General features: G+C 52.5%; 1 protein-coding gene across 1 annotated transcript in view; it reads left to right on the plus strand.

Annotated features, from left to right (window-relative positions):
- The first annotated feature begins 708 nt into the window (after positions 1-708).
- Positions 709-24,634, plus strand: part of PCSK6 (proprotein convertase subtilisin/kexin type 6) — a 33,773-nt gene continuing 9,847 nt past the window's right edge. Inside the window, exons 1-12 of the mRNA XM_005521626.3 lie at positions 709-839; positions 5,748-5,852; positions 10,470-10,580; positions 11,189-11,332; positions 11,882-11,958; positions 12,603-12,691; positions 15,777-15,949; positions 19,632-19,844; positions 21,253-21,353; positions 22,894-22,997; positions 23,478-23,595; positions 24,419-24,607. Coding sequence (XP_005521683.2) covers positions 5,841-5,852; positions 10,470-10,580; positions 11,189-11,332; positions 11,882-11,958; positions 12,603-12,691; positions 15,777-15,949; positions 19,632-19,844; positions 21,253-21,353; positions 22,894-22,997; positions 23,478-23,595; positions 24,419-24,607 — 1,331 coding nt within the window. The 5' untranslated portion in view covers positions 709-839; positions 5,748-5,840. The remainder of the gene's footprint in view (positions 840-5,747; positions 5,853-10,469; positions 10,581-11,188; positions 11,333-11,881; positions 11,959-12,602; positions 12,692-15,776; positions 15,950-19,631; positions 19,845-21,252; positions 21,354-22,893; positions 22,998-23,477; positions 23,596-24,418; positions 24,608-24,634) is intronic.

The raw sequence follows: 24,634 nt of genomic DNA on the forward strand, positions 1-24,634 counted from the left end.
TGTCTACGGAGGAAGGAGAGGAGGTGCCCCGGGGAAACGGGAGCACAAAGAACGATGAAGTGGGGCGCAGGGGGAAACCCGGAGGGCAGTGCTGGGGTATGCAGAGGGATGCGGAGGGATGCAGGTGGTTGTTCACGGAGCAGCACCGGGGCGCGCAGGAGAGGATGCAGTGGGTACAGGGGATTGTCCGGTCACACGCAGGGGGAGGCAGGAGAGGTTCCGAGGAGCAGCACCGCGGCACGGAAGGGGAATGTAGGGGATCTGTCCGGGGACCAGCGCCGGGACGCGTAGGGGGGATGCCGGGGGGGCACAGGGAGTTGTCCGGAGATACGCGGGGAAGAGACACAGAGCCACGCACGGAGAGGTCCGGGGAGCTGCCCGGACTCGGGCAGGGGGGCTGCAGAGGTGTGCGGGGGGGTTTCCGGGGAGCAGCGCCGGGCACGCAGCGGGGCTGCCCGGCGGGGGGACGCGGGGGGGCAGTGCCGGGGGCCGCCCCGTCCGCCCGCTCTCCCGGGCCCTCCCCGCCCCCCCCCCCCGAGCATCCCCCCGCCCCCGCGGGCTGCGGGGCCGGTTAAAAGGCGCAGCGCCCCGCTCCGCCCAGCCCGGCCCGGCCCCGCACAATCCCGGGCGCCGGCCCCGGGGCGGGGACCGCGCCCCCCCCGCCGCCCGCCAGCCTCAGCCTTCTGGCCCCGACCCTCCCGCTGGCGCTGCCGGGGCGCGGGGCCGCCGCCGAGCCCGCCCGCACCGTCTACACCAACCACTGGGCCGTGCGGGTGCGGGGGGGCCCCGCCGAGGCCGCCCGCCTCGCCGCCGCCTACGGGTACATCAGCCTGGGGCAGGTAAGGGGCGGCGGGGGGCTCCGGGAGCGGGCAGGTGCTGGGGCACCGGGGAACGCGGGGCTGGGGGGTGGCACTGGGGACCGGCGGGTGCACGGCGGAGCTGCCGGGGGTTCTGGCACCGCCAGCCTGCGGGAGATCGGGGAGCTGCCGGGGGTCTCACGCCGGGGGTCCCGCAACCGGAGAGGAGCCGAGGGCTCCGGAAAGCTACCGAGGGTCCCGGGATCGGAAAGGCGGAGCGGTCTCGGGAAACTGCCGGGGATTCCGGCGCTGGGAGCCTGCGGCAGATCCCTGGAGCGGGGAGCTCGGCGCTGGGGAGCTGCCCGGGGTCTCTCACTGGGACTCCCGGTAACGAGAAGATGACGATGGTCCCGGGACCGGGGAGGCGCGGGGGTCCCGCGGAACTGCCGGCCCTCCCGAGACCGGGGCAGGATCCCAGGAGCGGGAGAGGGACCCCGAGGTCTCCCCGCTGGCGGGGGTCTCGCAGAGCTACCCGGTCTCCCGGGACCGAGGCGGTGCCGGGGGATGAGTCCCCCGGGGCGGTCGGGATGGGAATGGGGACGATGCGGGGATGCTGTCGGAGCGCTTTGGCCCGGGGGCGGGCTCCCCCCGGGTGAATGCCCCTCCTCGGGGTGCCCTCGCCCCGCACCGCTGGGGGGTTGCACAAGTTCCTCCCACCCCGGAAAGTTGTATTTGTGGGTTTAACAAACTTTGGACTCTCTGGCCCGGGTTTATCGGAGATCTTGGGAACACAGAGAACTTTTGCTTTCAAACCCCCGCAGAACACTGGTGTCTTAAAAGCGATTTTCCGCACAGCAGCTCGTTTGCCTCTCAATTTCTTCATCCTCTGCAATCCCAGATGCAGGCTGGTGTCCTCGGAGTTTGTTCCAGAGTTTATTACCGTGGCACTGCCCGGCGCTTTTTTGGCTGGGTGACACTTCAGGTTGTCCTCCTGCCCAAGGTGTCTCCCGGACTACAAATTATAACCTTGCTTTATATCGCAACCCTGCTTTTAACTATAATTAAAGTCACGGGGTGCTGCATAAACAATTTTTTTTGGGGGCGGCTGAATTGAGCACATTATGTCCTGCACCCGTGTCTGTGACCTCCCGTGGGGAATAACCCCTGACATCCCACCCTCAGTCTCCTACCAGCGTGCTCAGCTCCTGTCCCACCAAGGAGAAAATCACACGTATTGTTCAATTGCCTCTATCACAGGGCTGGGCAAAGGTGGTTGTGCAACCCAAAAGGCTTTTCAGTGTTTATCCCTCTTCAGCCAGAGAATATCTTGATTGAACTTCCCACTCTCCCAAGTTGCATCAGCCTAATGTCAGCTCCTGGTTTGGGGTTTTGCTGTGTCCCTTCCCTGCTGGAGCATCTATCACCCCTCCCTCCTTCCCCAGCATCCCGGTTATGTGAGCTCATCCCTGTGATACTGGAGGCATTTGGCTCATGGGCACAATGTGGCTCCACTGGAGCATCCATCCTTCCCCCCTGAGCCCTTTCCCTGGGGCAGCCCTGTCCAGGCTGGAGAGCAAGGGAAATATTTCTGTGGTTGCATCAGGGTGTTCCTGGCTCCCGCCTTTCCCGTGGATACCGGGAGCTCGTGCACCGCTGGGGCTTTCCCAGCTGCTCTCAACGCCCTGCCTTCAGCTCTCCATCTCTCCAAGCTTTTCCTACTGGGTCCTGTCCAGGGTCAAACCTCGAGGAACAGCTTTCCCTGCATGTGTGCTCATGTGTGACATTTGCAGTGTTGTGCCCAAGGTTCACGGTGTGTTGAGCCTCACCTGGGTGTCCCCCTCTTCTCCTTCTGCGCCATCAGCTTTTGGAGCTGCTGGTGATGGCAGTGTCCCCAGTGAAATGTGCTCTCCTAGGGGGCCTTATTCTGGACAAAACCTGCTGGAAAACCCTGCCAGGGATGTTATCACCCTTGGAAGACGTTTGAGTGGAGTCCAAGGTGGTGAGGGAGGAGGAGAGGTGATGGTCGCTGGAAGACCCAGCTGGATGCAAGGAGGCTCAGCCCTGCCTTGGTGTCTGGAGACCTCTTTTCCTCTGAGATGCAATCCTGGAGGCTTCTGAAATGGTTCCGCCTGGGAAAGGCATTGCTGGGGTTGGCACACACAGCTCTGAGCTTTCCCCACTCTTTCCCGTGCCCAAACCAAGAGCCAGGACACTCTAAACCCTTCTGGGTCATGACAGAGTGACATTTCCCTTGGGGAATCACTTGCGTCAACTTCTATTTAAGTGAAGCAAACAACTAAACAAAAGAAACGGCTTTTACACCCTCGAACGCCTGCTCATTCCTCGCCTGCTCATTTTTCCCCGCCGGGCTTTGTTCCCCGGCTGTGCCGGGGCGAGCCGGGACAGGCCCTGGCCGAGGGCGTTGGGTGCCGGAGCCCCGGGCAGCGCCGCTGGCTCGGGGGTGATGGGGAGCTCCCTCCTATCCTGGTTGCAGGGTTTATATGAATTTTTCTATTTGTGGTGTCCAACACTTAAGTTCTGAAAGGGCTGGCACGTTCTCAGTGGTCTCACCTGCAGTGCAGGAGAGGGATGGGATTAATTTTGGGCTGTATTTGGAGCTTTCCTGGATTCCTGTCATCTCACAGCTTTTGGCTTGATCTTACTGAGCTGAACGCATCTGTGATCATATGAGAATTACATTCCTGAAGGCAGGAGCTCAGCGACTGGACCTCTTGTCCTTGATGGGAAAGGGTGGTGTCCCCAGGAGGGGAGTGCTCACTGCCTTCCCAGTTGGACCCACCCTTCTGGAAGGCACCAGTGCTGGTGTAGCTGTACTTTGCCCAGATGAAGTGGTTTGGGTGAGATGGGATTGCATTGTAGACCCCTTACAGAGCTGACTGACCACAAGGAGGACAATAAATCATTTTTCATTTAAAAGAAAAATGACATTTACAAGTTTTTCTCCTTAGAATATCTTAGATGGAGCAGGACATTTGGAGGTCTACCAGACTGGTCCACTGGGACCAACCTCTGCTCAGACTTTCAAGGTCTTCCCAGTATGGGAAAGTTTTTCATATTTTTCTGCCCATAAATCCCAGGAGGATAAAGAAGTGGGGCACAGAGTTCTTTTCCTGATGCTCTGGCTATGTATCCTCAGAGCCTGAGATGAGGTCATTACCTTCCCTGTGCTCTTGCTGCTTTGCATCGTGTGGTAATTTTGCATTTATTTGTGAAACTAATGGAAAAAATTCCTTAGTTAGGAAGGAATTGTTTGCTGTGGGCATGGTGAGGCACTGGCACAAGTTGCCCAGAGAAGCTGGGGATGCCCCATCCCTATTTCAGGCCAGGCTGGATGAAGCTTGGAGCAAGCTGATCCAGTGGAAGGTGGCCCTGCCCACGGCAGGGGGTTGGAACTGGATGTCTTTAAGATCCCTTCCAACCTAAACTGTTGCAGGATTTTATGGTAAGCCCTCCAGTTTCCAGGCAAAGTGAGCAAGAGGCAAGGTGGCCCTGTCAAGGTTTCCCTTGAAAAATATGGAGAGGCTGAAGCACCCTTCTTCTCTTTTTTAAGTGCAATGGATTTGAAGAATGGGTTCAAAAGGCAAATGCAGATTGCAATGAGCATCCTCTTTATGTGGATGTTAAAGAAAATGCCCAGCTATGCTGTAATGTGAAGGGGGAAGAGGGAGGGTTTAAATGAATTTGAGTGGAAATAAATTACAAAAATCACACTAACAGCAGTAAAGTTGGTGAAATGACATCCTGGCATAAAAAGCAGAGCAAGACTAATTAAATATTTAATGCTCGTAAGAGACACTGGCAGATCTCAAGGTATCAAGTGTGATAAAGATGTAAGTAGTTGTCATCTGCTTTAGCATCTGATCCAGACAAAACTGTTTGTTCCCTGCTCTTCCACTGCAACCAGCCCTGGTCTGGCCTCAGGAATGTCATGCTGGCCGCTGGGTCACACATGGTCTTAAAGATGTTGCTGTGGGTTGGAGATGGGTGCTTGTAGGATGGCTCTTTCTGGTCCTGTGAGCAAGACACAGGGAATGTCACTGGCTCCCAACATCCAGCTCCTGACATGAGATCTGGGGGTTTTTTTTGGCAGGGGGAAAAAAAAGAAAACCAAACTTGGGCAAAAATGAATTTATAACAAAAATAAATCCCAGTTTGCACCCAAATTATGTGATCTGGAAGCCACATACCAAGGAGTGAAGCTTTTGGGTCATTCCTGTCCCTCTGGCTGTGAATCCCTCTGGGATGTTTCACATGCGGTGTCTGGCTGAGATCCCTTTATTCATTGCATAGCCCCAGGACTTTATCCATGCTTTTGGGATGAAAAAAGAGGAGTTGTGGTGTCTCCAGATGCCAGGATGAGAGGGCCGGAGGCAGCGCAGCCACCCCGGGGCTTGGCAGGGTGGTGTGGCTGGCACCGCTCGTTTTCTTGCAAATGCTGCCATCCCTCACTCCAGGCTATGCACATTTATATCCCACGCTTCCCAGGAGCATCCCAGGGCGAGCAGGGATCACATCACCTCTCCTTATGTGCGAAACCGGAGCGTCGGGTGGAGAAGGCAGGAGGATGAGGCACAGCTCCCCTGGCTGCGCCGCAGCTGCTGAGCTCATTTTTAGCTCATTATTTCTGCTTGGGAGCTGATGAAAGGCAGTTTTCAAAGATGCATTTAATGGGTGAAAATTCATAAAAATGTTTTCCGGGCTCTGTTGTGCCAGTGTAGCGTCCGACCACCAACGCTGTTTGTCACAGCGGTGGCACCGGGGCTCGTGCCAGCATCCTGCATCCTCCCGAGCCCCGGGAGCTCTGGGAGTGAGGGATTTGGGGTGCAGGGCACGGCTGCACTGATGCTGCCAGTACAAAATGGGGGGGGCAGCCATGGGAAAACAGACTTTAAAAAAAAAAAAAGCCAAACAACCTCTCATTTTTTGCAGATTGGAAGCTTGGAAAACTACTACCACTTTCACCACAGCAAGACATTTAAGCGCTCCACGCTGAGCAGCCGGGGACCGCACAACTTTCTCCGCATGGACCCCAAGGTATGGGGTTGGGCACCCCAGCCTCTGCGGGGTGGTGGGATGGGGGTCCCCACCTGTACCTGGAGAAGGCTGTTCTGGGTGAAGCGTGAGCTGGAGCATCTTGAGATGGCACGTTACCCTTGAGCCACAGCCCTGCACACACACGAGTGGCTCGGATTGGACACGGGTACGGAGAGCGGTGGTGAAAAATACGTAAAAGTGACTAAACACTAACATCTGCTTGAAAGCCGGGAGGAAGAAAAGGGGGAAAAGCTTTCCAGGACAGAAAGGCTGTTGCATGCTCAGGGTGTTGATCCAGTTGCCACAACACTTGCTGCCTCAATGGTTGCTATGTGTGAAATCCTTGGCAATAGCTCTACATTGCTTTTTTCCTAGAGCAAGCATCCAAAGGGATTTTTGGAGCAGCTGAATTGACAAAAGTAATTGGGGGGGTGGGGGGGTGGGGAGGGAGGCAAGGAGGGACCTGGGTGAGCTGGGTTTGGGGTGGTGGGGAAAGGTTGGGGTTCCGCTTTGGCTGTCCTCCTCCCCCAGCTCCCTCTGAGCACTGTGAGATGTGACTTGTGCAGAGGAAGGGAAGGGTTAATGGTGAGGAGTTTTTTTTTTTTGTGGGGGAGAATGACATAAAAGCAGTAAAAGCCAGTTTGGTGAAGGTACCTGTGCAGTAATGCCTGGTCATCCTTGCATGTATTTTACCCATCCCAGAGCTCAGACATCCTTGGGATGCTCTTTCCCAAGACATCTCCAACCCACACGGCACCACATGTCCCATCCACATCTCTCCAGACACGCACAGCAGCCCTGCCCTCCACGAGCTTTCCGGAGAGATTTGCTGTTAAATATTTGGACAAGGTCTGTAGCACATTTTTGAGGAGGAGGCGTACGCGTGGCTGCGTTGCCAGCGGGGAAACCTCTGCAAGGAGAGCCTGGTGCCCTGGAAGTGTGCTGGGCTTTAATTAAAGCTGTTTGCCCTCAGGGGGGTGCATAGGCATCCCAGCAAATTCTCTGCATTTGAAATACCCCCATTTAAATGAGTCTGGTTATAATGCAAACTAAATCAACTGGCTTTTAGTCATATTAACCTTTACCTTACCTTGCTCTGTGGGCTTCAAGCTGGAACAATTAACTCCTGTTCTCTTAATCCTTCCTTATCAGTTCAAAACCTGTTGGCATGTCTTGTCTCTCCCCCTCTCCCATCTACATTTACAAATCGTTTAAGTGATGCATTTGGATGGCACCAGCTTAGAATGCATGCAGGAAAACATCACCTGGAGGCACGAGGACAGGAGCTGGAATAGGGAAGATGGAAACAAATCTTGCAGAAGTCCTGCCGAGCCAGCCAATCCGGTTGTTTGCAGATGTTGGGTGGTTCATGCCTTCCAGGGGCTATTGTTTCCAGTGCTGTTATTTGTTTGCTGTGGGGGTCGGTGGCATGAGCTGGGCAGGAGGACCACGGCCAAGCTCTTCACCTCAGGAGAAGTCTGGGAGAGGGGAGACTCCAGGACACACAGGGAATCAGCCGGGGTCCTGATCCTTGTGTGACCATGCTGCTGCTGAGCTGCCCTGCTGCCCCAAGAGACCCTGCAGCTGGCTGCTCCTTCTGGGGCTGATATGAGCCAAGAGATGTGGCAGGTGATGGAAAGAGAGGAAGGATGTGTCAAATCCAGTAATTTTGGGGACAGTTTGTGGTGGTGGGAGGCAGGGAGGGACAGTGGGATGCACAGTGGGGCCATGCTGTGCCACCCCTCTTAGGGGCTCCACTTGCAGCTCTTATTGCAGTAAACTTTCCTTGCTCACTGGAATGCTCCTGTTGGTCCATGCTGTGCTTGAGCCTCCATCCTCTGCTCCAGTCTCTTAATCCTCATCAGGGGATGCCATGGCCTTTCTCCCTGTGCCTCTGGCCATGCACCACAGCAAAATCAACCCCATTGGAATTATTTGCTGGGATTTATGGCAAACATGTGCTGGCACTATCTTGTTTATCCTGGATATCCACTTTAACTCCTGCACAGCCTCTGGGATAAGTCAGACTATCACTTTTCTAGAGCTGCAAAGGGAATTGCACCCTCACATGTGCTGGTTTTTGTGTTTGGTGGAGCCTCCCAGGCTGGCCAGCTCTGGGCCTCAGCCACTGAAAAATCTCAAAGTGAGGGGAAACATAAAAAGCTCCTGCTCTGTTTCTAGCAAGGGTGAAGGGTCCAGCTTGGGGCTGCCTGTGCTGCCTCCTCATGGGGTCCTTTGGAGCCATGCAGTCACCTCTTTATTGCTAATTGCTGTCACTACCTAAAGGAGCTCCAGGAGAGCTGGAGAGGGACTTTGGATGAGGGTCTGGAGTGTCAGGGCAAGGGAGAATGGCTTCACACTGACACAGGACAGGGTAAGATGAGATACTAGGAGGAAATTCTTGGCTGCAAAGGTTATGACACCCTGGCACATGTTACCCAGAGAAGCTGTGGCTGCCCCATCCCTGGAAGTATTCAAGGCCAGGTTGGAGGGGACTTAGAGCAGCCTGGTCTGGTGGAAGGTGTCCCTGGCCATGGCAGAAGATTTGGAATGAGATGAGCTTTAAAGTTCCCCCCAACCCAAACCAGTCTGTGCTTTTGCAATAATTAGGGTTTGCACCCAAACCTGGGGACCCTGGGTCTCAGGACTGTAACAGTTTGGGCTGCTTCTAGTAGTAAAAAGCCTTTCTTTTCCTTTATTTTTTACATTCCAAGAAGCTTTTCCCCCACCCTGGATCAGCAATGGAAGTTGATCTGAGTTTCATGAGCTGCAGGAGCTGTTGCAGGAATGCCCCAGATTCCTTCCTGCTTGCCCATTTTCCCATGCCAGCCACATTGATTTATCAACTCTTCCTTGAAATCAATGTCCTTAAAACTGCTGATTTCTCTGTGTCCACACATGACATCTCCATTGACTCCTGGCTGGCAGCACTGGGGTCCATCAGGAGCCTGTTTGAGATGAAGACATCCCCATGAGGCAACTCCTGGCAAAACCCCCCAAAATCCCACACCTTACCATCATTCCTGCATCCTGCAAAGCAGCAGAGAAAGGTGTGGCTTGGGCAGTGAGACTCATGGAAATGCTGCCAGGGAGTGGTGCTTTAAGGAAAAAAGCCTGTTATTTGGGCCATAACCTCTATTTATTGTATTTTTATTTTTTTTTAACTAGACCATGAAGTTATATTTTTGCTTCCAGTGTTTAAATCCATCACTGTGTAAGCAAAGCGGTGTGCTCTCGGCAGCCAAGGCAGCGTGGAAAATCATTTTTCTATGAAATACATTTTTTTTCCCCCCTTTCAACAGTGTTCTTTTCTTTATAATATATATGTTTAAAACCCAAGCTCTAGGCTGGAAGCTGTCGGGTTTCTGACATCCAACTCCAACCAAGGCACAAAGCAATAAACTGTGCAAGAGCTCAGCTCAGCTGACAGTTTTACATAAATGAGCTCAACAAAAGTTGCGCTTTGTATTTTTATTCCTTTTGTTACAAAATCTTAGTCACAACAATAGAGATGTCCCCATGAGCAGCTCCCAAAAGACCCAGAGCCATCAGGAAGAATGTGTCCAGTGAGGAGGGATGTGCCACACAGCCCTCACAGTTCATTGGCTGGTGCCTCCTTTCTCCCCCAGCATGAACATCTGTAAAGATTTGGTCTATAAATTACTTTTATAACCTTTTTTCACTAAACTTGTGTTTCACCTCTATGCTGAAGGCAGGAAAGCCCTTTCTGTGACAATAAAGGGTCTGGGGGGGTGGTTAATGCTTGATAGGGATGGGATGTGACTGCTTCCAAAGCAGCACCTTAGGCAGCTCCTGCCACAGCACCGTGGGCAAACACCAGCATTTCCCAATCATGGCCTTTTCCAGATCATTTCCCGTTTGATCTCTCTGCGTGTCATGCCCCGCTGGAAAGCAAACAAATGTCAGAGTGGTCAGCTCCAAGGCCACCTCACACGTAGCCACTGCCAAAAATACTTGTGTGGAGCTGGCCACGTCCCCTGAGATCTGCCACAGCCATGTGTGGCCGTCACATATTTTTGGGAAATGCGTGTTGTGCTTGGGTAAAGCCCCCAGTTTTTATTTTATCAGGAGGAAGGAGCTCGAAGGATGAGCAGCCCCAGAGCCAGGTGGAACAGCCTCAAGGCTGTGCTGCTGCCTCCCAGCCGGCAGGAAGGATCAGCCCAAAAACTAAGCCAAGCACCTGAGTATTCTCCAAAACTTTGACTAAACACTGAAATATGTGGTCTGTCTCCAGCGGGACTCCAGCGCGTGCTTCTGTGCTTGGCTAAGCCGGGGGGTTCAGGCACGCGCTCGGAGGCGACGCTATTTGTGCTCCAGGGTTTTGCTGCACCGGCAGAGGAATCCGGTCTGGCTTAGACAGCACAATGAGCTGAGCTCACCCTGTCTGTCTGTCCATCCATCCTGTCTCCTTCCAAATGGAGCTGCTGTCTCCACAGCAGATCTGTCCACGGAGATGGGGGTTTGCCGGAGCACGGGGTGATGCTGGGATGGGCTCAGGCTGAGGCTGGCATCGCTTCTGCATCCCACATCCCATTTCAGTGGGCAATGCCAGGCTCAGTGCCCATGGGTGATGCTGACCCAGGTCTCTGCTTTCAGGTGGACTGGCTGCAGCAGCAGGAGGTGAAGAGGAGGGTGAAGAGGCAGATCCGAGGGGAGCCACATGTCCTGCCTTTCAATGACCCAGTGTGGCCCAACATGTGGTACCTGGTGGGTGTCTCCCTGTCACTGCTTTATGGGGGGTCATTTATTTCTAAGCAAAGGCATCATCAATCTTTGCTCAGCCCAGCCAGTAATGAAATAATAGCATCAAATGTGCTTGGCAGCAGGATTTTAAAATAGTGAATTAATACACCTGAGAGTCTGGTTTGAAGTGTTTCACCCCCATTAGCAGCCCCTCGTCATGGTCTGCACAGCAAAGGCTTGGGAGCAGCGTCGCTGTATTTTACCCATCCCAGAGCTGCAGCCATCTATTTGTAATATAATTTTTCTCCTGCCTGCTTCATCGATCTGTATTTGACAGGGAAATTCATTGAAAATTAAGGGTGGAAAGGAAGTGAGCACTTCAAAACCCAAGAGCCCATAGTACTTGAAATGGAAGAGGAAAAGAATAATAGGGAGATAGCATTGCCTGGATTAACTGCTGCTGGATGGGTTTGATCTGTGGAGTCAAGTTATAACAAATCTGCAAGTTATATGGCAGGGGGTGGGTTGTAAATATATTTTCTGGTTGATTAAATGGGCTCCCAGCCTGGCTGTTTGCTTAGATGGGCTGGAATGGGGTTGCAGCCCTTTTGCAGCTGTGTTTGTCCCTGTAGCACTGCGGTGATAAAAACAGTCGGTGCAGGTCGGAGATGAACATCCTGGCAGCCTGGCAGAGGGGCTACACAGGCAAGAACGTGGTGGTCACCATCCTTGATGACGGCATAGAGAGGAACCACCCCGACCTCCTGCAAAACTATGTGAGCTGGGGGATGGATGGGATGGACTGGGGCTGATCCTCACCATGAACTGATTTATGAAGAATTTCAGTGTGTAAACACAGCTGAAGTCTGTGCATTGGCATATGTAGAGGAAAAGGTTTTTTTTTTTAAAAAAAAAAAGCTTGAGATTTTTTTTTAAGAAGGAAATGAGGTTTTTAGATAAGGAGGTTTGGGGGAAACTCCCTTTGCAGCTGCCTGGGAAGCAGCCTCCTCCCTCTGCTCACCAGGGCAGAGCCAAAAACCTGCATGAACCCTAGCTCAAACCCCACATGGCCACAGGGGGAGGGAGGGGGGTGCTGAACCCTGCAGGATTTGGGGTTCAAAGGAGCAGTTCCTGAGGTAGCAGGATATTTCCCCTGGGAAACATGCAGGACTGCAGCCTAAAACTATTTATTCTGAGCAAACAGTAAGACGCTAAGAGGAAAATATAATTTTCTGCCCTGCTTGCCTGCACTGGCCATCACTGCAGCTACTGGCCACCACAACCACTTAATAAGTTGAATCTAATGGTGAATCTAATATTTTCAGGACCCTCTTGCAAGCTATGATGTTAATGGGAATGACCACGACCCAACTCCACGCTACGATGCCAGCAATGAGAACAAGTATGTGATGCTAATTGTAATGGAGCAAGGAGTCTGGGGGTGTCCCTGAGGCTGGCTGTCCCCTCTGGGGTGTCTTCCAGATCCCTTTCCCCATTCCCAGTTCTGTGGAGGAGGCTGTGTTAAGGGCTTTGCACAGAGTCCTTGTGTTTAATGCAAATTCAGCTGGTGCCAGCCACATTAATTAACGAATCCTCCAGCCACCCAATACAGCACCAGGGGGTTCCTTGCCCTGGCTGGGAATTGAACCACATGAGTCAGGATGGGTGACTGAGATAGCAAAGCCTGGATGCATTTTTGGGGCTTCAGTTAAAGAGGGATAGTTACAGGTGGAAAGGAAACAGGAATGCCAACAGCAGCCTGCATAGAGGTGCAAGATGCAAAGAGGAAGTTGCATTTAGGTGCAAAATGCAAAGAGGAAGTTGCATCAAGGTGTAAAATGCAAACAGCAGATTGGATTTAGGTGCAAAATACAAACAGCAAATTGCTTTCAGCATTCATTTCCTCCACCCGCTTGGTGGGGGTTTTGGGCAAGGGCAGTTTCTTCCTCTGCTCCAGCCCTGGGGTGGGTTTTGGGTGCTGGGTGGGGTGTGGCTGGAGGGATCCTTTGCCACGGCCATGAGCTGATGGGGGGTTTCTCCTTGCAGGCACGGCACTCGCTGCGCAGGGGAGGTGGCGGCGGCAGCGAACAACTCCTACTGCATCGTGGGCATCGCCTACAACGCCCGCATCGGAGGTGAGGCTGGCACCTCTGTGGCTCCCCTGCCCCTCACCATCCCCATGACGGACTGTGACCACCCTGGTCACACCAACAGGCTCCTGGGGGAGAGGTGGGATGCTGCTCCCCCAGGAGAGAGTCTCCTCCTTGGTGTCTTGGCTGCAGGGAGCCCCAGGGGTGTTGGGGACGATGGGTGAAATGGCATGCAGGGGACTCTGGCTTCATGTATTTAGGGCGGAAACTTTCTGCTTGGGCTGCATCCTTGCCGTGAGGGTGCATGTGGATTGAGGAGGTGATGTTTTCACCCCAAAAGTCCATAGCTGCTCTTGAGGGGGTCTGTCCTTGGGGTGGCTGTGTTTGCTATGGTCAGTGGTGCTGGCTGAGGGTCAGAGCACTCGTTTGTGGGGTCAAAGGGTGCTGAGGAACTGCTCAAAGCAGGGGGCCTAGGGAGAACCCCAAAAATACCTTCAGGGAAAAAACCCCAAGAAGATGCGGGGCCAGAGATGCATCTAGGGGGGAATCTTCTGTGCAGGCCCTCAAAAAACACAATGTGTGGAAAGCAAATGAATCCCTATCACCAGATTGGACCCTGGTGTTAATTAACATTGCTGAGTTCATTTGCATTTGCCCAGCTGGTTTGAGCTGGGGCAGTTCTGGCTAACCCAGGCAACCCTGGGGAGATGAGGGTTGTAGTGGGGGTGGGAGTGTGGTGTCCCCTGGCTGGTGGAAGTGCGTAGGGGACAAATGCCTGGAGCTGGGCTTTTTCAGCCTTCAGCCCCATCCCTGGCGTGATTGGAACAGGAGAGGGGCTTTTCCTACCACCCAAGTGCAGGGAGAAGTGACCATGTAGCATGGACCCAAGTGCCCACAGGTGAATTTGGAGTTTAATTCCTTCTTTTGTCTTATTCATCCTGGCTGTGCAGGGAACAGCTTTTGTTAGGGTTGTGTCTGAGCAGTGTCCACAGGATCTTGCTCTTGGCCTAGTATCTCCCATGGTTGCCTGTGCTGGGAAAATCCCCAGGGGGAAGAAATAAATAGCCCCAGGGAGGATGAAGAGTGGACTGGCAGGACTGTAAGGGCTATGGCACCTCATCCCATCCCATCTCCTACATGTGTGATGGCTTCTTGCTTCTTAGAGGCTTCTTGCCTCTAAAAGCCCATCTCCAAGCACACAGCAAGCAACATCAGAGCAAGACAAAGCTGATAGTGGGATTTGTTGGATCCTGCAGGATCAGGCCATTCCCTTCATGCTCCTTTTCCCTACAGCAGCTGTGGAGACGAGCGTTCCTTGTTGACTTTATGACGACCTCTGGGTCTCATTTTAATTTGCTCCCTTTAATGAGTGCCTTGCCTCAGGGGTGTGCTGGGGAGGTGTTGAGTGAGACAAGGCACCTGGCAGAGGGCTGGGGGCCGGGGGCTTCCCACAACGTGAACAGGCAAAGGGGAAAAATAGAGTCTGAGCTGTATCAAGTTTGGGATCATGGAGGAAAATACGCTATAGCTGCAGCGAGAGTGATTTTAGATGGATTACACAAATAAAGCAGCGATTAATGAGCACAACTTGTTGGGGAAGCCTATTTGTCACACTCGGAGAGCTCCCATCTAATTTTACTGGCTGCTCTTCAGTGCTCTTGCATTGCTTTTCATATGCCCTGGGCAAAACACATCACTGCTCAAGGAAAGGGCTCCTGCCATTCCTCCTCCTCTTTCCTCTCCTCGAACGCTCGCTTTGGAGGTCGGTGTTGGCTCCCTATGTGACACAAAGCTCATTTATTTTGCAGCACCCACCCCTGCTCCCTCCTGCTCCCCATTATTTGACCAGTTCCTCATTGTGGGTGGCTGTCTCTGGGCAGGCTTTGGGTTGACTTTAGTCAGATTTTGGGCTTGTTGATGAAAACAGCCACATAAAGCAAGCACAAACCCCATCCCTCGTCTGGTTTTCCTTGCCGTGTGCAGCTCAGACACTGGCCTTGGCTCCTCGCCCCTTCTCCTTGTGTTTTCTTGTTGACAAAGAGGAATTTTTTGGGAACAGCTCTGCTCCCTGATTTTACATTTCTAAGCTTGGTTTTGGCTAGTCAGGGACAGTGTCAGAAGGAGATATTTGAGTTGACTGGTGTCCAGAGCACAGCTGCAGCTGGAATGACATCTGCCTGCATTTGTTTGCTTTAAGACAAAATACATGTGGAAGGGGAAATGCGTTTTTATAAACCAGACTCTCCCTGGCTGACAAAATACGATGCTGAAATTTCCAGCATCGCTTTTCCTGCAAGGGCTGTTTCTGGGCAGCCCATTGGGGTGCCTGGCACCCTCTACCCACTGTGTGGAGAGGAAATCCAGCAGGGAAAGGGTGATGGAGAGCAGCAGGAGTTGTGCTGTCGTGTTGCAGCAGTTGGGAGTTTGGGGGTGTGCAGCAATCCCACCATGGCTGGTGGGCTCTGCCTGTGAGCATCCTGGCTGGTACCTGCTGGCATTCCCAGCTGGAAGTGAGAGTTATCCTGGGTGGCATTGTTGTCCCACCATGTGTTGGGGTCCTGGCTCTGACTTTGGTCATACAAACCACAGCCTGGGTTTTTTCCTGGGGCTTCTCCCTCTCCAGGGAACCACTGGCATCTGTTGGGCAGTGACGGGGTTTGGGTACAGTCACAGTCATCCATCCCCACTCGAGGGGGGAGGCTTTATCCCACCAGTGTGCCTGAAGCTGGGGGGGCATGAGTGTTCAGAAAACACCAAAATCTTCCAGGTGGAGAAATATGCTAACTAAGGAATCAAAAGGGGAGGAAAAACTGTTTTAGTGGGGGGATTTTGTCTCTGGGGAGTGCAGTACTACTACCACAACCCATTCCCTGCCAGTGGAGGGGAAGTGAATTTTAACACCCCCTTCTCCATCACTTGCCATGAAGCCAGCAACACAGAAAACTTCCCCCCGTAGCTCCCCAGCATCCTGCTGCCAGGCTCGTTGGCATGCGGGGCCATGGGTTGAAGCTATTCCAGGCACGCCTGAGCCATGTGGTTTCCGCCACCGTTAACAAAGCCCTTTGATTGCAATCCTCACACTGTCATCCACGCCATGAAGCCCTAATGTCTGATGTTTTTGTGCTTTTAGGCATTCGTATGTTAGATGGAGATGTAACAGATGTTGTTGAAGCGAAGTCGCTTGGCATCAGACCCGATTACATTGACATTTACAGCGCGAGCTGGGGGCCAGATGATGATGGGAAGACAGTTGATGGACCTGGTCTATTGGCCAAACAGGCTTTTGAGCAAGGCATTAAAAAGGTGTGGATCCCACAGCGCCCAGACGCGCTCGCCCTCCTCCTCCTGTCCCGTGGGAAGGGCCACGGCTGGCCCGGGGTCCGGCGCGGGGTTGGGCAGCTCAGCCCCCTGAGGCACTGCCAGTATTAGGGCTGGGGTGGGGGGGAGCCAACCATCTCTAATTTTTCCTTGTTTTCCCCGGCGTCCCTAAGAGCTCCGGTGGATTTGGCGGCTGAGGGTGGTGATGGCGGGAGGTGCCCAGGGATGGTGGGACCCCTCGGCACGGCCGGCACAGCCCCGGCGGAGCGGGGAGGCCCAGGTTGTGTTGTGAAGCTCTGCCGGGATGAGAAACCCAAAGCGGTTCTTGGGGGGTGTAACTTTGCACCCCAAAATGTCCCCCCTGGATGCTGGTGTGGATGGAACCAGCAGTACTCGAACCCCAGCGTGTCCAACCCTCTCCTCCATGCTCCTTGGGCTCCTGGTATCCTCTCCCAGGGGCCTCTGTCACGTTAAGCATTCCCTTGGTTTTCTACCCAGAAAAAGTGACTGTGTCATGGCTGGGAAGGGACATGGGTGTTGCCACAGGATCTGACAATGGATTGTTGTCCTTGAGATCCTCCAGTAAGAAAGTTCAGCCAACATCACATATGGTTGACAGCTGTCAATCACTGCTGGGGATACTCTGGCCTTCCTGTGGCCCTTCCCTTTTTGGGTACCTTTAAAAAATGCTCAATATTGGCTAAAAGCTTTGGGAAACAGCCCTCTCTGGCAGCTCGGTGGGTGCCATGGGTAAGTGTCGCAGTGGCTCAGGGCTCCACAGTGGCTGTTCCCTGGGTGCTCCAGAGAATCTGGGGTTGGGGTTTCATTGCCAGCAGCCCCAGGCTGGGCTGTGAAGCCCCCACTCTGCCACCACTCCTTCCTCTGCTGCTTCTTCCTGCAGCATGCCAGGAGTTGGGGTGGCCTCTTATCTAAAAATAGGGTGGAGCGTTTTTCCCACTGTTTACTTGATTTCCTGCTGGGGCGGTGAGCCTGCCGAGGAATCCATTGAAGTGCTGGGGAGTTCACGTCGTGTAAATACGGGGGAACAAGCTGCTTTTTAGACCTTATTCTTCCATGCAGGAGCAAACGGACAGCAGCACTTGCATAGCACAGCCCCACTGTCTTAGGATGTTGTTTTTGCCTCTCAGGGGGCACCCCAGTCTCTCCACTGCCACCCCGTGTTTGCAGCACCCACTATCCCACATGCACAGCTCGTAATTGCCAACTCCATCTCCTTAAATAACGAGGAAAGCTGCAAGCAGATAGTTAACTGCCACCTTTAGCCCGAGCAAACAGCTGTAACCGAGTTATAAATCCTTAAAATTGAGTTTTTAATGGAAACATTAAAATAACCTTTATCTATTAGCGATAGGACTGCGCTGGGGTAATTTATCATCTTGTTTCTTGTTCCTCCAGCCACACTTTATTAGTTCCCAAGCTAACGAGGGGATATTTATCCTGGTCATTCGTGGAGTGCTGTTGGGCAGACACCCAGGCCCCGCAGTGCTGCGGAAGCAGGAGATGCTGTGCATCCCACAGACAGCCCATGAGCTGCTGGGGTGAGCTGGATCAGCCCCAGCTTGGCCAGGGAGGGATTCCCTGCTTTAAATGATGCCCAGATTCAGGTTTTATAGCAGACAGGAGCCCCTCACTGGCATTGCATTGGCTTAGGAGGATGACAAGTTAAGAAACTGGATGTTTGGGGTCTGCTTACAGAAATCTTGAGTGTGCCTTGTTTGAGAGCAAAGGGAAAGAATGGATTTTTCCAATCTGAGGGAGCTGCAATATGTGGCGAGCTCTTGCTCTGCCAGGAATGCTGTCAGGTGTTAGCTGTGCATTGTTGCAGTGTCATTCATGTGCCTGTTCATGTCCTCATGTGACCGTGCTGTCTCCAAACCCACCTTCCCCCAGTGCAGCCCTGCCTGGGCATCGCAGGGATGTGGGTTTGGAGCAGGTCTGAGCCTTTCTTGGTCCCGTGGGTGCGACACTCAGGGCGAGGGATGAAAGGGAGGTCTGGGCTCCCAATCATCTGATCCCAATCAAAATCGTTGCTACATCTCCAGATGCTTGGCCAATTGTGTCTGCTTTTATTCCTCTGATTAGTGATTTGGGAAAGCTTGGGTTGCATGCAGTGGAACCCATCCTTGGAGGTGTTTTGACTTTGGTGTGGGGAGCTGGATGGTCACTGTCTGCGCCAAGTGTGTGGGCTAGGATGCTGCCTCCTTGGAGATCCAGGAAACCCTGGAAAGTGGGATGGGAGATGCCAGCAGCAGGCTTGGTGGGCTGGCAAGCTGGGTTGAGCTCTCGGTGATGTGAAGCAGGGCAGTAATTCCCTTGGCAATTGCACTTTTTCTTGCAGAGCTCCAGACAGCTCTATTAATCTTTGCTAGGGAAATGCCCACCCAGTTTGGCTGGGAGGCAGCCCAGATAATGAAAACTTTCATAAAGTAAGGAAAGAGGCTGACTTAGACTGTGTATCCAGAGGCAGGGTCAGCTCAGAGATCCTCTGCCCCAGGAGGGGGGCGAGACAGGTAATAAACCATCCCACTCCCCCGGCGCCTAAAGCCCACAATAAATCCTGGTGAATTCCTCCAGAGCAAAGCTGCTTTATTATTATTATTATTGTTATTATTATTTTTTGTGGAGGAAGCTGCTACAGAGCAGTGGGAGGGATGTAAACACCAGATCTGCCCAGGCGAGTGCCAAAATCTCTCCGTGGCAGGAGCAGCCGCAGGGAGGATGGGGCTGCTCCGCTGCTTCCATCGCCTGCCAAGCCCAGCAGCTCTCCATCCTCCCCGGAGAACCCTGCCTTACGGGGCAGGGAAGAGAACCAGCCACTTCATTTCCTGCCCCTAACCCTTTTGGATCACCAAAAATCCTCCTGTTTGGGATGTTGTCGGCACCTTGCTTGTGACCCCCCCGCAGGGCTGGGTTATTCCTGGGTGTCCCGGCAGTGGGTTGGATGCAGGGATGAATGGGGCTCATTCCCATGGTATTGGCTTCTTTAGGGGCCCCTCGTTGGCACCATGGTTGCTGCTGCCAGGTGGGATTTTCCCCTGGATCCGGGGAGGTCTGAGCAGCAGGCACACCCCTCCCACTCCCCAATTTCCAGTGGGGTCCCAGAGCTGTACCCAGTGAGGATGGCCCCATCAGATGTTCCAGCCAAGTGATGGGGAGGGGAAAAAAGGATGGGATTTAAAAGATAAAAGACAAGCAAAAGAAACCTAAAGGATAGGCTAGGAGAAGGTTTCTGGTAGTTTGGGTGGTTCATGAGGGGCTTTGTGGGCTTGGGAGATTTGGGGTTTGGGGGTTTCCTGCCAGTTCTTCCTGCAGGGCCATCCCTAAAAGCACCATGCTGTGTGTTAGTGCCTGGTCGAGGGACTTTGAGTACCCAAGATGTTTTCTCCCATGGAAAATGCCAAAATCCTGTCGCTGGAGGCTCTCCCATACTTTTGGGGGAACCACTGCCTGTAAACTGTGACTGACTGAGCCGAGGGACACATGTGGGGACTGATGCAGGGGGCTGAGTGCTGGGCAGGGTGGGATCCATCCTTCCACCCTAACCAAACACCCAAAAATCAGACTTACCCCCTCCTCCCCATGCCAAGATAGCCTCTCATCCTGGGCAAACACCTCCTCTAACCCTCCTCACCCTCTGTGCCCGCAGGGTCGCAGGGGACTGGGGTCCATTTTCGTCTGGGCATCGGGGAACGGCGGCAGAGAGGGCGATTACTGCTCCTGTGATGGCTACACCAACAGCATCTACACCATCTCCATCAGCAGCACCACCGAGAATGGCTACAAGCCCTGGTACCTGGAGGAGTGTGCCTCCACCCTTGCCACCACCTACAGCAGCGGGGCGTTCTATGAGCGGAAAATTGTGAGTTTTACCCCAACATTGAGTGGGGCAGCACCCCCTGGGTGTTTTCAGTACAGCTGGGCTGTGGGTGATGGCTTAGTTGGAAGAGCTAGGCTTTGTCCTTAGCTCTGCAGTGGGTTTTGCTCTGGTTTTTGCTCAGGGATGTCGTGTTTTCCCTGGCAGTTTTTCCCTGGGTGAAAGGGCTGGAGGTTTGCAAAAATACCCATGTAAATATTTACCTGTTCCCCAAAGTACTTGCTCACTGTATCTTGTTTTGTTTGTTTTTTTAAAAAAGTGAATTTTGAGGATTTTTAGCCTGAGAGAGAAAAAAGGGGGAGGATGTTAAAAGGATTTAACAGGGATGTGGCAGCCCCAAACTGGGAGCTGAGACTTTCTGGAGCCAAGGAACTCCCTGAAAATGTGTGCACATGTGGATCAGTGCAGTTTTCCCTGTCACCCAGGCTGTATTTGCCCTGTCCCAGCCGCTGCAGTGGCCTGGTCACACCATGGCTGATTGTTACTGACACCTCCGTGCATCATCTGAACCTTGGGAAGTAAAGCATCTCCCACCAACACAGCACCTTACCCAGCCTGGGGAGGGAATTTTCCACCCAAGTGAGGCCTTCTGACCAAAAATTGTGGGGGTTTTTTGTTTGTTTTTTTTGTTTTGTTTTCTTTAACAAGTAAATAATTTTTTTTGATATTGAGGAGTAATTTCTTTGACCCCCAAAAGATGAATTTCCAGCCAGAAAACAAAATGCAAGTGCCATTTTCATGGCATTGCAGAAGTGTTTGCATGGCTGAGGCCAGCCCTATTCCAGTGCTAGTGGAGCACTGTTGGGCAAAAACCCAAACCAGCTTCCCATCCAGAAATCACCAAATTAATTCAAAACTTAGGAGACTTTTAAAATGAGAAAAAGCATCTTTTGGCCTTCCATCTCCTCCCCAAGTTTCTGGTACCCAAATATTGTGCTCTGTCTTCAAACAAAAAAGCTGGAAATGGCACTTTTTTCCCCCTATGCAAATGGAAATTCTTGTCCAAGACCAGGAGCTGGAGGCTTTAAAGAAAGTGTTTAATATGTCCCAACTCAGTATGCATCCCTTGCTGTGTACCCACACCAGCTCACACCGCTCCATCCACCTCTTCCTCCAGCTGATCCACAGCCAAATGGATTTTTTTTCCCTTTCAAATAGTTTTTGCACCTTTGAGAAAAGGTGTACAAAGTAGAGGGGTGTTTTCTCATGCACCAAGTGTATCTGCAGCCCATTTTTGGGGCTCTGTGCCCCCCAATGGCATTGGAATCTTGGCAGGGCTTGGGTACCAGCAGGCTCATCTCCTCTCTGGCAGCATCCCAAGCAAATCTGGGGTGCAAATGGGGTAGGGCCTATGCTGGGAGCACTTTGGGTGCTGCAGCTCCTCTCTCCACAGGTCACCACAGATCTCCGGCACCGCTGCACCGACGGCCACACCGGCACCTCCGTGTCCGCCCCGATGGTCGCGGGCATCATCGCCTTGGCTTTGGAGGCAAAGTAAGTGTAACCTCATCAGGAGAAATGTTCCCACATTTAGCACCTGGTGAGCAAAACCTGAAAGAAACAAGGTGGTTTTGTTTCCTCTGGAGTGACCAAAATGACACAAAGTTATTTTAAATTGCTCCTTTCTGGCAGTGTTGTTGTTTTGAATGTGATCTTTCCCACAGGTGTTTTATTGATCTAATTCTTCACTTGTTGCCATCTGTTGAAAAGTTTGGGGCTGGTGACATCAGTCAGGCTTTTCAGTAGGTGCATTGAAAGCACTGACAGCCAGCTCCAATGGGAGTTTTATAAATACTTCCTGGAAAAAAAAAAAAGTCAGAAAACATCACAGACATTGGGAAATGTCAGCAGAAGTGATGGTTTTCAGCAAGTGTTGCATTTCTGGGGGAAAGGACTACTTTTTCACAATGTCAAAAACTCGCAGAACTTTTCAGTGACACACACCCCCCTGATTCAAACGAGCTGCTCTTTTCCTCTTGTCCCCATCCCAATCCTGGTTCCATCGTGGTCCCCCAGCCCAGGAACAGCCCTTGGGCATCCCTGTGTTGCTTCATGGAGTGGCTTCTCATGAGCTTATTATTATTTTTATGGAGTGGAAATAAAATGAAGGCTGGGAATAAGAATAAGCCTCAGGGCAGCACTGCACTCTCATCCAGGGGTGGTGATTGCGGCTCCATTCCTCCTCCTCTGGTTTAATCCCAACACCCAGGTCGGGTGAGAGCATTTCCGGAGACGCCATTTTCATTATAAATATATTAAAAGCTTTAGATGTAATTTTTGAATTGTTTAGCTGAGGCATAAACCGCAACATTAACTACCAGAGCTTGGTGCTCAGGCATTCCATTATGGCAAGCGAGAATAAATTGAATTTCTTTCTTTAAATGTTGCTCAAGAGCAATATAAATCCCTGCTCGAGATGCTGAGCAACTGACTGTAAGTAAAGCAGGGAAAATTCTCCAGCAATATCCCTGAGCTGGGGTCATGAGGGGGCTCAGAAGCACAGAGCACTCAGTGTCCAGCACTCTGAACACACAAACCCAGTCTGGGGAGGTCGACACAATTTGGGTTTAATTTTTCTGTTTAATGAACAACCCAGGTTTTATTTCCAGCAATTTTTTGCTGTTATTCCTACAAAGGGAATGTTTGCTCAGCATTGTGGATCAGCAAGCTGCCAAGCCCACTATCCTGCCTCAGGATGTGCTTTGCTCTCTGTCTCCTACAAAAAATGGGGAATACCTTCCTGGTTTGCTTCATTTCTACCCTAGAGCCTGAGAGCTAAATTGCCTTATCCAGGAGCAAATCCTGCAATTCCATGAGAATGTGGCATCCTTTCCTGGGGCACAACACCCTGCTGGTACACCTTAAGTGCTGGCAGGGTGTCAGCATTTAAATCATCAATTTCTGGGTTTTTTTAGGCAGGAAAGAGGGGTGTTTGGTGTGGTTTTTGTTTGTTTTTTTTTTCCTGTGGGGTACCTGCTGCTGCTGGGAGGACAGGGAACAGCAGAGCCACCCCATGAACCATGTGTCATTGCAGCCCCCTGCTCACCTGGAGGGATGTCCAGCATCTGCTGGTCAAAACCTCGCGGCCAGGGCACCTGCGAGCGCCCGACTGGAAAACCAACGGAGCGGGGCATAAAGGTGAGAGGCTGTGGGGATGGCAGGGCAAGAACAGCCAAACAAGGGAAAATGAAGGTCTCCAGAGCTTCACTTATGGGGACAATACACCATGGGTGGCCACTGTCAGGTTCACTGAGGGTTCCTACCTTCAGGCTGTTAAGTGGAGGGAGGAGAGGGCAGTAATTCATGGGGTGAGATGCTTGGAACTCTTACTTGGTGGGGATTTGGAAAACTTGTTTGCTGGAGACTCTCTTTTGAGCTTCAGAATTTCTTGATACTTTCCTTGGACTGCTCCCAGCAATGGGTTTTCAGGGTGCCAATGTGGATTTGGGGTGTAACTTGGCCAGGGTGGTGAGCTCCATGTGCCGAAACACTTCATACCCCAACGGGGTCAACTCCACACCTTCCCTGATTGTTGGAGGGTGTTCCACCAAGCACTGAGGAGGAGCTCCTGATCCCTGCTGGGAAAGCTGAGGGTTTCTGAGTCTTCTCTCTTTCCAGTTAGCCATCTATATGGCTTTGGGCTGGTGGATGCTGATGCTATTGTGGTGGAAGCCAAGAAGTGGAAGATGGTTCCTCCCCAGCACATCTGTGTGGGAAGTCTGGACAGGGTGCCCAAGTGAGTGTTGTGGGGTCTGTGTCTATGGCTCGGTGAAGTGCAGGTCCCATTAGGGCTCTCCAGGGCCAGCTTTGAGAGTGGGTGATTTTTTTTCCCTTTTGCAAGATTTCGCTTCCCAGACAAGTGATTAATGGGGAGTTTTTGAGGGCTGACAGTGAGAGACCAAACCCACCTTGCCTGCTGGGTCCTACGAGAGCAGTGATGTGTTGGTGTCTCCACCCTTACACTGAACATGTTGTCTTGATGGAAGACACCAAAAACTGGTGATTTGTTGCAAAGTTTACCAAATTTCCAGTGTCTTGGTTCTCTTTGAATTTGGCTTCAGGTTCAATCCAGCTCAGATGCACATCTCACCCTTGGTAGGTCAGTCCCTCCTAGGTGAAGAGTGGGATCACTGACCAAGTGGACACTCCTCATTTACCAACTCCTGGCTGTAGAGCAAGAGAGTTGTTAATCAGCAAAGTCTTTTAGAGACTTGCATATGCAAAACAGGAATGAGTACAGAGCCAAGTGTGTTCATGAAGCTATTTATCTGATACAGACACTAATTACAGCCCAAAGAGGAGCGCTGCACTTGTAATTATAATAAAGCAGCGCCCTTGCAGCCCATAAGGCATAGATCTTCGAAGCACTTCAAACTCATCTTGTTACCATCCAGCAATTCAGCAAATTCCCCTGCTAAGACACTGGGAATTGCAGTGGCAGATAAGATAATTTTTGCTGTGAAGCAGCAGGAGACCAGGTTCAGATCTAACAGGGTGTCCATGCCTGGGAGCCCGGGGCACTCTGTCCCCATCCTGACGCCGTGCCCTGTCCCTGGCAGGTACATCCGAGCTGACCACGTGCTGCGTGCCAGCACCCTGAGCAGCGCCTGCGCCGAGCAGCGGGACCAGCACGTGCTGTACCTGGAGCACGTCGTGGTGCGGCTCAGCATCGCCCACCCACGCCGGGGGGACCTCCAGATCAGCCTCATCTCCCCCGCCGGGACACGGTCACAGCTCCTCGCCAGGAGGTGAGAGCAGCCAGAGCCAGGGCGCGT

The sequence above is a fragment of the Pseudopodoces humilis genome, chromosome 16 (genome assembly GCF_049639895.1).
Source record: "Pseudopodoces humilis isolate 2021_Gansu_Grassland_sample_001 chromosome 16, ASM4963989v1, whole genome shotgun sequence".
Taxonomy (NCBI): Eukaryota; Metazoa; Chordata; class Aves; order Passeriformes; family Paridae; genus Pseudopodoces; species Pseudopodoces humilis.